Source organism: Chlorocebus sabaeus, chromosome 9 (assembly GCF_047675955.1).
Source record: "Chlorocebus sabaeus isolate Y175 chromosome 9, mChlSab1.0.hap1, whole genome shotgun sequence".
NCBI lineage: Eukaryota > Metazoa > Chordata > Mammalia > Primates > Cercopithecidae > Chlorocebus > Chlorocebus sabaeus.
In genome coordinates, this window is record NC_132912.1 from 100,666,643 (window position 1) to 100,682,722 (window position 16,080).

The following is a 16,080-nucleotide window of genomic DNA, read 5'->3' on the forward strand; positions in this document are numbered from 1 at the left end:
GCTTCAACCAGCCCATGCCCTCTGTTGTCCTCCCTGAGAAAGTCCCAAACCTGTGCGCCTCATGTTGGTGGCAGCTCCATCACTGTCACTAACAGCCCTTTTGAAGAATTCTTGGCATTGTTTTATCAACAGCTCAGGGAGGGGCACAGAGAGGGCTCGGAGGCCACCTTGCCTGCCATCTGCTGTTTGTCTTTAGGGGCAGCTGTTGGGAACTCCATGGCTTCAATCTTCCATTCTCTCCACCACTTTGCCCTTGGTCTGAACGTCAGTCTGAAAAGGTCTGAAAAGCTGAGGCTGGGCTTTTGTGGAGTGTGCAGGGGAGGCCATCCTGTATTCCCTGCACACTCCACAAACACTCACCCTGCTCTAGCTTCTGGATCCATTCCAGGAGCCACCGGGAAAAGTGGCCTGGATCCAGATAGTGCAGCCCACCTCCCAGGGCTCCAGCCCCTCTCGGAGGCTGCTCTCCTGCCTCCCTCTGCTGACCTGGCTCTTCCTACTTTTGGCTCCAGAGCTCCTACAGCTGCCCAGCTGTAGTCCCTCATCCCCTGGTGTAACCTTCCTTGTCACACCACCCCCACCCTGGGCCCTGAGAGCCCTGAGCCCTGCTCATGCCAGCCTGCAGCCTGGTGACTGAGTGCAGTAGCAGAATCTCAGCTCACTGCAACCTCCACCTCCTGGGCTCAAGATTCTTGTGCCTCAGCTATTGGAGTAGCTGGGATTATAGGCATGCACCACCACATCTGGCTAATTTTTTGTGTTTTTAGTAGAGACAGGCTTTGGCCATGTTGGCTAGGCTGGTCTTGAACTCCAGGGGTGAGGCCCCTTCTTACCCGAAAGCGGACCTTCCCATGGGCACTCATCTGCAGATAGAGGCGGTGGGGGCCATTCCAGTTGCCATAGACGATGTCCACTTTGCCATCACGGTTGAAGTCAGCCAGGGCGACACCTCGCCCATGCTGGTGGGGGTCGTCCACACCTGGGGAGGAGAGGCAGGAACTCTCAGGGCGGCATCCCCTGTACACTCCACAAACGCCCTGCTCTAGCTCTGTGACAAGCAACTAGGGAGGGTGACTCTCACCTTATTCCCGGGAGGAGATACGGGAGACACAGCTGCAGTCTCAGAAGCTCTCTAGCTCTCTATAGGGGCAGAAGGTGGGACAGTCATGTGGTTCAAAAGAAGACCTGAGACTTGTGTTCAAGCTGTGTTTGCCCAGCATGCATATTATTTTTACCCTGTTTGGGGGCGGCATGAGTTGGGGGAGGGAGACTGGGGGAAATTCTGGAGGAACAAAGGCTCTTCCCAGCCACCCCTAACACTGCCACTGGAAGACATTAAGCTGATCATGCCACTCTTTTGCTTAAGCTGATCACGCCCTCCAATCCTCTTGGGCAAAGTTCTAATTCTTCTAATTCCTGCCTGGGGAGCACAGGGCTCTGCCTGACCATGGTCTTGTCCACCTTATCTGGTCTTGATCTGGTCCCACTCTCCCCATCTTTCCAGCTCCTGGGCCTTTTCTCAAGCTGGTCACTCTACCTGGGATGCTCTCCCTCTAGCTCTAGGTTACCCAGCTCCTGATTATTCTGCTCTCAGCCACAATGTCACCTCCTGCAGGAAGCCCTCCCTGACCACCCATCTGAGACAGCTCATCTTGCCCACCCTGTCAGTCTCCCTGACAGCCTCCTAGTCTTCTCCTCCAACATGCTGATCACAATGTGCAGTTATGTTCCTTTGTGGCTGACTTGTTAGGGTCTGGTTTTCCCACTAGCCCTGACATTCCATGAGGTCAGGACTCTCTTCTCAGTTCACTTGGGTACACGCAACGTCTATCTCAGGGCCTGTGGTTGCCTGATAATTTTCAGTAAATACTTGCTGAATGAGTGCACAGACATAAATAACATGACAGAAGGCAAACCCGGGACGTGGGTGACAGCAGAGGAAATACTACAACCACGACAGAGAAGCCCACAGCATGCTTGGCGAGATCTGGAAAGTGAAGCCTCTGTGCCCAATGCCACCTGCTTATACCATCCACTGAGTGGGTCCTGAGGGAGGACAGAGGGTGGCTTTGCCCAGAGCGATGGCCTGACCTCCTAGCGGCCCACTGGCCAGCGCATAGCTGAGAGACAAGGGTGAATGCGACTCTAAGCTCCCACCCATGTTGACTCTCAGAGGACAAATAGCTGTGGGTCGTCAGGCTCTCTGGGATGGCAGGCCACAGGACAATGTAATAGGCTGTGGGGATCAGAGACCCCAGGACACAGGGAGCTCTTGCCAGAAGGCAGGGTGGGGCCCCCTGAGAACCCTGGAGGCTGAGTGTCCTCCTGGGGGAGGGAAGGAGTTGGGGGGAGGAGTGGAGAGAAGAGGCAGTGAGACCCGGGCTTGAGAAAGAGGGTTTGCAGAGACTAGGGGCAGCCTCCAATCTCTAGGATTAACACTCCATTAATTCTCTGCCAAACTCCCTGGCCCAAATGTCGGTGGCCTTCTGCATTGGCCCATTTCTCTCCTATCTATGAGGCACCTTGACAAGGAGCTGGTTCCCTTTCACAGGAATAATCGGTGCCAGGCTGCATTTCACAGCAGCATCTGTTTGGGTGATGAATGCCCTCTTGACATGTCTTGTTAAACCCCTGCAATCATTCTGACTTTCAATTACGGGCCTAGCACCTTTCCTCTCTCCTCCCGCCTGATACCTTCTCCCACTCCAACTTGTTCGCTCACCTCTGCTTCCATCTCTTTAACACCTTATCAAATCCTCTAGATTTTCTCCACTATCCCCTCCCCTTTGCTTTATGATTTTTCAGCAATGAGAAAATTTGCTGCCAAAGGATAGCACTAGGAGGGGTGAGCCAGGTGGGAGGACAGGCCAGGGGAGCCCAACTTCAGCCTTGCCAGAGAGGGACAAGAGGTAAGGTAAGATTGGGGGCTGAATGGCAAAAAGCTGGGGGTGGGTGTGTGTTCTGGGCCAGTAAGTCCCCACAATGGAGCTCCTGGGCAGAAAGCTGGGGTGGTAGGTACTCGTAAGTCCAAGAATCCAAGAGAACGGACTGGCACACGTGCAGGGATGTGATGTGAACTGCCAGCAAGAGCCAGAGCTTGCAGGACCCTTCATCTACGTGTCTAGATCCCACTCACCACTCCTGCAGGCTAGAACTCTTTCCCATGCCTCCAAGAAGGAGGTGAAATCAAACCTCCCATTCACTGGCAAGGTGGGGGGAAATGGTCAGGGGCACGTGGGATGTAATCATACGTCCAAAAACTTGCAGGGTGTCCACTTTGCCATTCAGCAGAATTTACCGAGTCGGCACTGGATGCCAAGCTTTGTGTCAAGAATGAATAGAACCGTGACCCGGTCCTTGTAAAGCTCACAGACAGACCATGATGGCAATGTGGAGCCTGAGTGAGGTGTGCATGCCAGGGGCAGCAGGAGGAGGAAGGGCCAGTCTCTGCTAGTTGGCACAGGGGAGTCAGGAAAATCTCTGCAGAGGTGATATTTGAGGTGAACGATGAAGGCTAAACAGACATTCTGCAGGTAGAGATGGGGGAGGGCAGTCCAGGCAGAGGCCATGGCAGGTGCAAAGGCCCTGAGGTGGGTGGGGGATGAGTGCAGAGGAAGGAGGAGAAGCAGAGCTGGGGGCCTGGGGCACTATTTTGTGTGGCTTTTATCCTGCTTCTTATTAGAGGAGGATATTTTTGTCTATTTCTGTTTCTAGAATGTCAATGCCTTTTCTGTGTGTGGGGTGGTCTTAGCCTGATTCAAGTGGGCATCCCTGGTTCCCAGTGCCAACCTGATGCTTAGCAGGGGCTCCATGAATGCTCACTGTATTGAACTGAATGTTGAAGATAAATGTGGGAGGGGCCAAGGTGGGGAGAGGCAGCTTGGAGGATAGGTTGATGCTGAGAGACACAAGCAGGACTTGGAGGGTCGTGGGCAATCTCAGATATTGGGCAGGACAATGGGCAGGAGTTTCAGACCCCTTTCCCCAGCAGCAAACACTCCCTGTGGCTGGAGCCATGGGAGCTAGGGAATAGGAAGTGACAAGCAGCGTTTCTCTTGTGTGGTGCAGACGATGACTTGTCCTGCTCTCCCTGCAGCCAGAAGAGACCATGCTGGAGGGGGCAGGGAAGTCTGGAGTCCTCTGTGGTTCTGGGGTGAGGGGTCAGGGCGCACAGGGCATGGCTGTCTCCACTCACCCGCACTGGCTGCAGCGTCCACAAAGGTGCCATCGCCCCGGTTGTGGAAAAGGAAATTAGGCCCATTCTCGTTGTCGCAGAAGATATCTGAGGCACTGCTGCTGAGGATGGGGCCCACGCTGACGCCTCGGCCCCCTAGGAAAAGACATCGACCCACAGTGAGAGGCAGAAGCAAAGCCCCAGGCCCACCTGGAGGACAGGGCTGCCTCTGAGGCCTGGGGGGAACTGCACTGGAGGCTCCTCAGAGGAGCCCGGAGGGAATTCTCCTTCCCGTGCTTTCCTGAGCCTAAATCTGGGCTCACGGTCTCCATGAACCTGCGTGGAAGGTGAGAACACTGATGAAGAGGGAAGGAAGGAGCTTGACAGGACATGGGGACCCCACACAGAGGTCAGCGCCTGCCTTCCCCTTCTAAGAGAAGTGGCTGAACAATCATCTTAAATCCTAAACCCACAATAATCCTAAACCCAGCTCTAAGCATGCCACTTTAGTCAGGTCACAGATCCCCCAACAGCCTCCTGACTCCCACTTTGAGTCATACGTATGCTGGTCAAGACCACTGGGTATGTCCCAGCTTTAAGAACCTGTAGGAACAGGTCCCAGCTGTAGGTACGAGGATGCTTACTTTGCCTTGTTTGACGTTAAACAATTACGTCCATTGATAGTGAAGGAGTTGAACGGAGTATGGAGCATCCATATGACAAACCATTCTGCAGTAAAAAGACTGCATAGATCCATATGGATTGACTTGGAGGAGTGCCTGTGATATATGGTTGAAAGAATCAGCAGTTCACCAAGTAATGGTATTGTGTGATCTTGCTTTTATTTTTTAAAATAGGAAAATACATGCTAGTTCTAGATACACACGTTTGTGCAGGCTTATTCAGTTTGGAGAAAAGCGGGAAAGGCCACACCCCAAGCTGTGAACACTGGCTACCTTCCTTGATGGGGTAGGATTTGGGGAGGGAAAGAGAAACGATAGTTGGCCTTTTTTCTTTGAATGTCTTTGTAGTGTTTGACTTGTTGCAACAAGAACTGCTTCTGTAGTTTGAAAGGAAGAAATCCAATAAAGTATATATGTTTTTTAAAAAGGAAAGAAATCAAGCCAGCTCCACATTGGGCTTTGAAGTCTCTAAGATCAAATTTGAGCTATCTATGTCAAGAAGTCTAGCCTTAATACGTCCTGAACAAACCACCCCCACCCAGTGGGTTTCAAATGAAGGCTCTCTGCTTGCCAGGCCCCACCTGCAGCTCCCAGGAACACAAATCTGCCCTGAGAAAGCCTTCCCTGAGCCACGCCCCCAAACACTGGAAATACTGTGCAGAAAATGGCTTGACCAGGATCAAGACATGGATTCTAGCCCCAGCCTGGCTTCTAACCAGCTCTGTGACCCTGGGAAATTTACGTTACCCTTGAGCCTCAGTTTCCTCATTTGTAAAATGGGGGAGAGTCCGACCTGCCTTTTCTACTTTGGGGTTTTCAGAGGACCAAATGAGGCAAGATACACCTGTCAGAATGACCATTATCAAAAAGATGAAAGATGACATGTGTTGGCAAGGGTGTAGAGAAAAGGGTACCCTTGTATACTGTTGGTGAGAATGTAAATGAGTACAGACATTATAAGAAACAGTATAAGGCTCCTTAAAAATTAAAAATAGAACTACCATATGATCCAGCAATCCCACTACTGGGTATATATATCCAAAGGAAATGAAATCAGTGTGTTGAAGAGATATCTGCACTCCGAGGTTCACTGCAGCATTATTCACAATAGCCAAGTTACGGAATGAAGATATGAAGTGTCCATCAATGGATGAATGAAAAAGAAAACGTGATATATATACGTAATAGTATTACTCAGCTTTAAAGGAGAAAATCCTATCATTTGTGACAACATGGATGAACCTGAAGGACATTATGCTAAGTGAAATAAGCCGGGCACAGAGAAGCAAATACCACATGATCTCACTTATATGTGGAATCTAAAAAAGTTGAACTCATAGAAGCAGAGTAGAATAGTGTTTACTAAGGGCTAGGGGTAGGGGTGTTGGGGAAATGTTGGTCAAAGGATATAACATTTCAGTTTAACGGGAGGAATAAGTTCAAGGGATCCATTGTACAACATGGTGACTTTAGTTAGTAAGAAGGCACTATATACTTGAACTTGCTAAGAGAGTAGATTTTAAGGGTTGCCACCACATTAAAAAAGTATGTGAGGTAATGCATATGTTGATTAGCTCAATCTGGCCATTCCACAGTGTCTACATTATTTCAAAACCTCATGTTGTATGAGGAGCTGTATGAAGGGCTCTGTGGACGCTGCAGCAGCTTGCTGCTCAGAGCCAGGACTGAGAAGCAGTTGCAGGAGTGTCACCTGGGAGCTTGCTGGAATTGCAGAATCTCAGGCCCCCAATGGAATCAGAACCTGCATTCTAACAAGACCCCTGGGTGGTTTATGTGCGCATGAAAGTTTGAAAATACTGCTCTAAAGGGTTGTTTACTATAATAAAAAGAGTTATCAGAGCACTCCAGAGGAACTTGATTTTTAAAAATATAAAGCTCAAGCAGACCTATGTAAAGAAAGGCCAGGCCGCCCTCACCCCCACCCGCCTCTGGATGGGGCAAAGGTTTCCCAAAAGTGACCATGCTTATTTGAGACAGGGGTTCTCTTGGTCTCTAGGTGCCTCCCATCCTCTGAGAGATGCCCCCAGGGGAAATCATGGGCCTTTTTCACCTATGCAAATGGAGCCTGCCCATCAGAGCTGGCATTTGGGGCCAGGGAGATGGGGTGGGGCGATGGCACTGCCACTCTTATTGCGCTCATAGTTAACACATTCTGGGCTGGATGCCTCCCAGATTCCTCCCAGATAATCTCATTAGCTGCCAAAGAGAGCCCAAGCCACATGAAAATGAAGCCACTGAATTCACATTGCTCCTCTGGAATGTCCTCCAAGACACAGCATGCACTCTTCAGGATGGGAGCTATGGAGTGGCATGGGTGGCTGCCAGAGGCCTGTCCTAAAGCTAGCAGGAAAGGATGTGGGGTCACAACCTGGGCACCACCTCTGTCCATTAAAAGAGGTGCCACTAAGTGGTTGCTGGCAGCTGTCCCTGCCCCGGTCTTACCAGCTTCTGTGAGAATCCCTTGGCCCTGCCCGGGCCCCTGGAAATTCCAGGTGGGACTCAGGGACTTGCCTCCACACAGCTCTATCCTTCTTCCTCCGCTTCCACATCCTCCAATTTCCTCTCTGCCTCTGGCTCCCAAGCTGTGACACATTCCCTTCATTTTCTACAAAGCAGGTTATTTCCCTTTTGGACAAATTTCTAAATTTTTCTAATTAACTAATTGGGTTGGGTTGAAGCCTTGTACCATTTGTAACCTGTAATTACTAGAAAATTGCCATGGTAACCACACTACTAATTAGCCACAATTTATTGCCATGGCAACCGGACCATAACAGAGATGTTACCCACACCTCCTTCTCGGCAAGTTGGCTGCATAGTTGGAGAGCAGGTGAGTCGACAGTCAGGAAGCTGGCCTCCTGGGCGCCAGTCCCAGCAGCTTTAACGATGGGGGCCCAACTAGGGGCTGAGGTGGGGCAGCCAGGTACCTGCACCCCTCACTGATGCCACAGGGAGATGACTCCCAGGTCGACAAGCAAATCTTCAAACCAATAGAATCCACCCATCATTATGTAGGCTGCCATGCCTACTCCCTACCAGGCCAATGTCAAAGGCCAATTATTCAGTAAATGTCTTCTACCAGGACTTTCCCCTCCTCTCCTCTCTCCTTTGTCACACCCTCCCTCTCCTCCATCTCTTAAGGTTTAGCACACACCAAATTCGGTCACCCAGGGGGCTGTTAGGAACATCTTTATTTAGCTTTGGAGAATGATGTTCTAACAGGGAATTAACTCCACCTTGCATCAATTAATTCTTTTATAATTTGAGGCCAGCGCATTCTCTTGGGGCTGGAGAGGCAGCACTGGTGGTGGGAGACACCACAGGACCGGGGGTCAGAAAGTCCAAATTTGAGCTGTGTGACCTTGGGCTCATTACTGAACCTTCCTGGGCTTCTGTTTTCTCAGCTAGAACATAAGAGTGGTAATAATAATGGCTCCTTCTCGGGGTTGTCATAAATATTAAGTGAGCTGGTCTTTGGAAGGTGCCTTGGAAAATGTCAGGTGCCACATAGTCATTAGCTGGGACTATTTACCACCTGCTGGGTGAATAATATCCCTTTATTTTTCCCAGCACTTTCAAGCTTCAAAGGCCTCCTTGTTCGGCTGTTGGGGTGTGAGTGCTCCTCCCTGCCCATCCCTGCTGAAGGCTTCTGCTCACTCTGCCCGCCAGGCTGGGTAGGGGGTGGGGTTAGAGGGAAAAATGTCCCTTTGAGGTCTCCATTTCCTCCAGCCACATTCTGGCACCCTGATGATCTGTTTATTGAGCCCAACCCTGATAGGGCAGCCTTGGTTGTCCTCAAGAACCATCCCTCTACCTTTGAGCCCTGGCACGCTGGCAGTGCAGACCAAAGTACAAGTCAGGTGCAGGCAATCCATCTCTCAGACTGCATCTGGGCCAGCCCTCAGGGACTGGGGGGTGAGACAGGGAAAGGGGGGGTGGTGAGGAGAGGGTGTGTGCATGCCGCTGAACTTCTCCAAGCTGTGGATCTGAGGACCCAGGGATGAGGCAGCACACGGATTCACGGTGCTAAGGTAAAGCCTCTCGGTTCCTGCCTGGCCTCTGCGCCTCCCCTCCTGCAGGATCATGGGAAGCATGCTCTCCAGGCCTCAGTTTCCTTCCTGTAAAGTGGGTGGGAATTGAGAAGATCTCCAAGACTGCTACTAGCTTACTTTGCAATGAATGAATCCTCCAGGGTGGACACAGGATAAGCGTGTTGGGGGCCGATCCCCGTGCCCATCTAGCCCTGCACCCTCTGCATCAGCGGAGACTCTGAGGTGAGCCCCCTCTGCCGGGGAACTTGGCCATCTGCTGAATAGAACCTTAACAGAAACATGTTTCTGGTGGATGCCACGATTCACAGGCTGCCAAGAGCATCCAAGATATCGTAAATGAGTAGGGCAGAGATGCTGGAAACGTGGTGCAGGAATGGGCAGAGAGTGTGCGTGTGCGTGTGTGTGTGTGCACATGTTGCAGAATGGGGTGTGAGGATCAAGTACGGGATGGTAACAGGGTCTCTCATCCTAAATTTCCTGAAAAATTATAAGACAAGATAACTGTGTAGGTGCTGGTGTTGCCACTCCCAAGCCTTCTGGGAGCCTTCAGAAGCTGTGCAGGACTTGACCATTCTGTGTGGTGGGCATTAGACAAGGACACACCCACCCTCGTCCTTCCTGCCCTGTGTCTGCAGAATGTTAAGGCAAGGGGTGGGGCAGCAGGACAGGCCCCATCATTTGTTTCCTCTCGACAGAGGAGGGATTTGCAGTGGCAAAGCCTGGGGGTGTAGCCTGGGGGTATAACCTGGAGTGGCTAGCCACAGGCTTGACATTTCTTTAAAATCTCCTGTGTTAGCTGAGAAAAATGCACACAAAAATTACATTTCAATTCTGTAACATATCTGCGTTTGTTTTAAAAGAAACATAATGTTCCCCCTGATACTCATCAAATGCATCTGACACCCCTGGAAAATGGTCTCTGTGTGTCCTGGGCTTTGAGTACCCCAGCAGGCCCATGCTGCACTCCCTGGGGGTCCCGGGCCCTGGCTTGGGAGCCTGTCACTCCAGCCCTGCCTGGTCCTTGGCTGTCAGATCCGGCTTCACTCCCGATGAAAGCCCAGCGCCTGCCTGGGAAGCTAGGAGGCCCCTTGGCCCCCACCCTGTGGCCCCTGGTTGAGTTCGCTGGTGAGGATCTGCCAGAAGGCCTCAGCTGGGCTCTAGGCGTCTCCGTCTCCTTCAATAATGACTTCCTATAAATCAGGTCTGCCCTCCGCTTTGTTCCACACCGCTCCCAGCCAACAGCAAAACTCCCCACCCGACATCATAAATCCACCTTCATTTTCTTTCTGAATTTCTTTTAAGGCTTCTTTAATCACCACCTTGCAGCCTGGACAGATGCTGCCTCAAAGGGTGAGGCTAAAATGCAGAGTTCCTGGGGAGGAGGCAAGGCCTGCGGGAGGCCGGGCAGGTGGGAAGGAGAGCAGAGAGATGAACTCCAGGGGGGATGGGGATGAAGATCCCACTGGCCATGCTCAGGACTGGAGGTTTGGGGGGACATACAGAGAATGTTTCCCAGGCAGGGGCTGGGCCTGTTTCTCTGGTGCACCTCCCTGTGCCTTGCACAGTGCTCCCTATACCCAGGAGATGCCCAGCAGAGGGCCCTGGCATTGCTCTGGCAAAGCCTCAGAGCAGGAGGTATTGGTATTTGCTATACTCTGTAGGCACCATCCGTATGCCAAGCCATGTGCCAGCCATGTCCCATGTGCACCTCCTTTCATTCTCACAACAGTCCCATTTTGAAGGCGAGAAAACTGAGGCTGGGAGAATAGTGTGCCCACTACTGCCTAGGCTGTAATGCACGGGGTAGGCTGAACCTGCACCTGTGGCCTGGCTCCAAATCCTGTCCCCTCACCTGCTAGCTCAATGCCCTCAGAGAAGCTGAGGGGCATGCCCAAGGTCAGTGGGGCCTGGACCGTAGAGGCAGTGCAGGACCCTTGCTTCCCATCTTTCCCTCCTCTGGTTCCATCTGGTTCCATGCCAGGGCCTTGGCCATGGCCAGAGCCCAATTTCCAGGATTCCCAGGCAGGGCAGCTACCGGCACTGTCCTGGCTTCAAGAGGCCTCAAGCAGCTGGGGAAGCTGGGGACCAGGGGATGGGAGAGTGGTCTTCCTGCTGCCCCAGTCTCTCTCCCAATCTCTCGCTCGGCCACCCTCCCGGGGCCCTCGAGTCCCCCGAGAGCCGGCACACTGGCCACTAGATGGCACTGTGACCCAGCAGAGCAGCTGCAGCCACGGGAATGGATAATGTCTAGAGAGGAGGCCTCCCCTCCCCCTCCCGCAGGGCCGAGGGCCGGTGCCTGGGTAGCACCTTTGCCCGGCCTACCCCGGGGTGGCTGGACCTCCCCCGCTGCCTGAACACTCAGCCAGGCAGCTGCTTCAGCCACAACCACCTGGGTGGGGCTGCCTCAAGTCCGGGTGCCAGCCTGGGGCTGTCTTCCGAGTGGGTGTGGGCCTCCCCTCACAGCCCCCTCCGTCTTGCAGGATGGCAGGATTCTCAAGCTGGAGGTCATCGGAAAGGTCAGCGGGCTGTGGCAGTTTAGGCATCAGGAGGAGATGGGCTCTAAGTGCCAGCTCTCTACAAACCTCCTGTGTGACCTTGGGCGAGTCCCTTCTCCCTGGATCTCGCTCTGTTCTTTGTAAAATGGGAGGTTCTTCCAGGTCGTACAGCTGTCTAGCAGGCAGGTGCTGTGTGGCTTGGCTCCAGGGACCTCCCAGCTCCCTGAGTGCACATCTGGACGTGGCCTGCCCCTTCCGCCTGCTTCCCTCCCAGCTTCTCAGGACCCCTGGCACTGGAGTGGTGCTGAGCGCTGGCCACGCGCCCAGAGCCTCAGCCATCAGGCCGGGCTCAGCACGGCGGCCCTTACATTTGGGGTCCATTCCTGGGGCTCGGGGGTGGGGGGAACTCTGGGCTGGTTTTCCAGCCAGATGTCCATATGTCATTAGCTGAGTGACAAGGGGGGCTGCAGGGTAGTGTTGGGGGGCTTGGCGGGCAGGGAAAGGGTGGGCTGGAGAAGGCGGGCCGACAGAATAGTAACATGGCGGGCCAGATAGGTTCTTGTCAGCCAAATGGCTTTTGGAATTCTGCAGAGCTGCTCAAACGTGTCCTCTGGGCACGCCAGCTGCCCCGGCCTCCCTCTGCACCGAAGCTGCTGCTTCTTCCTTGAACTGCCTGTCCTTCTAGCCCAGCCGGCACAGTTGGCTGGTGCTTCCATCCCCACCGTGCTCCTCAGCTGCCTCCTCTGGGTCTCCTCCTTCCCCCTCCTCGGTTCTGTGCCAGCCCAGTCAGCATGAACAATGCCCCCTTCGTGCTGAAACCCAGCTGCAACCTCCAAATTCTTTTATTCTGCGTCTAGCCTGCTCTCCTAGTCTTTACCTCCCTTCCACCTCGTCATTTTCAAGTGCTTCCTCCCCTCAGTGCACCCCCTTCCCTTGCAAGATCAAGGCACTTAATTGCCAAGCCAGCCCAGTGCACAGAACTGGGAACTATTCAGAAAAATTGACTGTACAAATCTAGGCTGAAGTGCCTGCATGTTTATTTCTTTTCCGGGGGAAACATGGTTTATTACTGACACAGCCTTTCCATGGTACCTTCACGCGCGGAGCTCTCAGGCACTTGGATGGGGCTTGAGCTGTGCTAACTATTTTATTGTCTAGTCATTTGTTCCCAGAAACTTTGTCAGACAGGTCAACATTAATCTCCCCCTTTCACCAGGGTGAAAGGTGGTTAGAGAAAGGCATCGTAAACTCAGGAGAGGCAGTGACAACCCTTTCTGGGCAGGACTTTGAGATGATGCCACCACCCAGGTGTCTGGAGGCAGGGGGGTGCCCCAAAGGACCCCTCAACCATCCTTCCAGCCCCAGGATTCAGACTGAGGAAGGCTGTCACTTTGGAAGCCTCTGCTGCACACTTTGGGATGGATATGTCGGGAAGGCTGACCAACAAGAGGATCTGTCTGTCCCAAGTGCAGGTCAGGTGTGAGTGTGGCTTAAGTTCACATGACAAGTTGTTGTGTAAAGCTCTGGCTTCCTGATTTTTGGCACCCAAAACAGGAACTGGATTGCTCTGCCATCAGCAGTCTATTGGCAGATTATCAGAGTTTAGTCAGCAGCCGTGCTGGAATTAGAAAAACAGCCTTGCCTAGAAAGATCTCCCTGTCAGAGACTCTGACAATAGGTCCCCCATCCAGAAAGATGAGGGGGGAGCGTGCCTTCAAAAAAAAGTGCTGGAGAGGTTTTGGAACAAGAACACAATTCTTTGAGCTCAGTTATCCGAGATGGGACCCAGCTGAAGCCTAGGGATTTAGCACTCAATTCCTGGTTGCTTATGTGTAAGTAAATAATTTCATCTGCGATTTGGCAATAAAGAATGCTTTATATCTCGGCTTTTGTGATTTGTCAGTTTTCTCCTACAGAACCTGCTCACCTATCATTGAGGTTACCAGAGGGAGTGGGGCAAGAGGTTCCAGGGAGAGAATGATGTTGTGATGATGTGGTTCTCACATCCATTTTCCAGTAAGCCAGATGTCCCCTCTTGGGTGCCCTGAAACTCATCCCTGCCAGACATCTCACCAACGCTTGGAGAGGCAGTGTGGGAGAGGCCTTCTGTGGGTGGCAGGATGGCATAGAGCCTTTATTTCCCCTCCCCAGGGACATAAGGCCACCCTTTCCTTGTGGTCTCTGATGAATTAGACTCAGCCTTGCAGGGCCCCGGACCCCAACCCCAGCCCCTCCAGCACACCGCCTCCCACATCACTCTGCGTACCTGTATATTTGCTGACCCCAGCCTCAGCAGCCACATCTCTGAGAGCCAGAATGCCCTGGGAGAGGTCACTGGCCTCAGGGTCCATTTCAATGAGGGCATCAGGGCCCACATTACCGTAGGCGTAATTGGCAATGTAGATAGAGTAGCGTCCAGAGCCCTGAGGAAGAAGGGAAGGAAGCGGTGAGCAGGCCCACCTTGGCTCATCCCAGAAACCACCCCCGCCCCACCCCAGGTAGGACCATAGCTCTTTCACAGGGTTGGGTTCTTCTCCCCAGGTCTGTTGCGAATGGCCTTGTAGGCCGTGCATGGCGCACTTCCAGAGGGGCTTTTCACAAAGGCTGCCATGTGAATGACACTCCCGGGAGTCGTACAACAAAGCAGTCTGCTTCTCCTTCCATCCTGTTCCAGAAGAACACATCCCTCCCTCTCCCCCACAACCACCTTTTTATAGACAATTTTCTAATGTGCCTCCCTCCAGCTGAGCTCTCTCCAGCTGCCAGCCAGGGTAGCTGCTCAATAAATATTTGCTGATTGATTGATCTACCAATTCCCATTATTCTCAGTCTCTCTCTCTTCCATTCAATCTCACTCCAGCCAAGATGACAAGCAAATTCCTGAGCCATCTCCCTCCCCCTGTTCCCACCCTGCGCTTCTTCATTCCCCTGTTTTGGTAGCACAAGAGGCACAGATTTGCAGGGGTCCTACTTCCCTCTTCCATTCCCTTATTTCCCCCGTATTACCAGGAAGAAAGATTATATCACTTCCGTCTTTATAACACTGTCTCAAAGATTCGCTTTTCCCTTCGCATCCAGGAGCAGCCTTGGGCACCAGCTCCTCTGTGCAAGAGTCATTCTCTTCACTAGTCCAAAACACCGCTGATGAAAGACTCTTCTCTTCTGCATGTTGTTATAATGGTGCTATTTCTTCAACGGATGACTTCTTCCCAAAAGATCCATATACTTTCTAAATCAGTTTCTGGCTTTTCTCTCATCCTTTTCATCACTTCCCTCCAATTAATTAGACAGTAAATATTTCTTAAGCTCCAACAATGTGCCAAGTGCTGTGTTATAAATGTACTTAAGACAAAATCTCTGACTGTAGGTTGCTTATAGTCTAGTTTGAAAGACAAGCCATAAACCTAAAAGGACCTAAGAGAAACTGTTGAGCTCATGGCAACAAGACTGGTGGTTCCCTTTCCTTGCTTCAATTTCTCATCCATTGGCACCATGAGCACAATTCTTGTTCCACCGAACTGTTCAGCAACTTTATATCTTTGTGGGTTTTTTGGTGTGTGTGTGTTATTTTTTTGTTTGTTTGGGTCTCGCTCTGTTGCCCCAGCTGGAGTGCAGTGGTGTGATCTCGGCTCACTGTGGCCTCCACCTCCCAGGTTCAAGCGATTGTCCTGCTTTAGCCTCCCAAGTAGCTGGGATTACAGGCGTGCACCACCACTCCTGGCTAAGTTTTGTATTTTTTAGTAGAGATGGGGTTTCACCATATTGGTGAGGCTGGTCTTGAACTCCTGACCTCAAGTGAACCACCCCCCTGGGCCTCCCAAAGTGCTGGAATTATAGGTGTAAACCACCGTGCTTGGCCAGTCTTTGAAGGGATCATTTTCTTTGAGGAAGCTGATGAAGAGCCACATGAGTCTGTCTAACTGGTGGGTGAGGCCAAGGAGGGAGCTTAGAGTTTCCTGTTAGAATCTCCTGGGTGACACAGATGTATCAACAATGATACAAGCATATGGCAGAGAGCACGGACAGGATTTCCTGGGTGGCCAGAAGAGGAGCTCCTAACCCAGGGGAAGGGCACCTAACCATGGGAAGTTCCGAAAAGCTTTCCTTAAAGGAGTCTCAGTCAGGTGAATTGGAGGGAAAAGAACCTTCCAAGTAGAGATGAGAAAGAGAAGGATGTATGTAGAGAAACTACAGCAGTTAGTTCAATGTTGCTGGAATATAAAATGCAAGGCAGAGAGTGTCAAGGGGTGAAGCTGGAGAAGGAGGTAAATTTGTTCCCTACAGATTGCTCTGCTCCTTCTCTTTTGGTTATCTGAGTCTTTATGCTGCTACCTAGAAATCTGTGCTTTACAAATCTTGCTACTCAAAGTGGTCCCTACACCAGTGGCATTGGTGACCTCTGGGATCATGTTTGAAGTGTAGACCCTCAGCAAACCCCCCGCCCCCTGTAAGACCTACTGAATCAGAATCTGCATTGTAGCAAGACTGCCATGTGATTCCTGTACAAAACTGAGTTTGAGATACACTGCTTTACAGTACAGCCTATTTTTTTTTTTTTTTAGACAGGGTCTCCCTTTGTCACTCAGGCTCACTGCAGCTTCGACTAGGCTCAAGCAATCCTCCCACTCCAGCTTCATAAGTAGCTGGGACTACAG

General features: G+C 51.8%; 1 protein-coding gene across 3 annotated transcripts in view; it reads right to left on the bottom strand.

Moving 5' to 3' along the window:
- CRTAC1 (cartilage acidic protein 1) overlaps nucleotides 1–16,080 on the bottom strand; it is a 165,684-nt gene that overhangs the window by 38,173 nt on the left and 111,431 nt on the right. For all 3 annotated transcript variants that reach the window (XM_073019241.1, XM_007963771.3, XM_007963774.3), the window contains exons 5-7: nucleotides 13,692–13,848; nucleotides 4,196–4,330; nucleotides 834–979 (exon numbers count right to left, since the gene is read on the bottom strand). In XM_073019241.1, coding sequence (XP_072875342.1) covers nucleotides 834–979; nucleotides 4,196–4,330; nucleotides 13,692–13,848 — 438 coding nt within the window. The remainder of the gene's footprint in view (nucleotides 1–833; nucleotides 980–4,195; nucleotides 4,331–13,691; nucleotides 13,849–16,080) is intronic.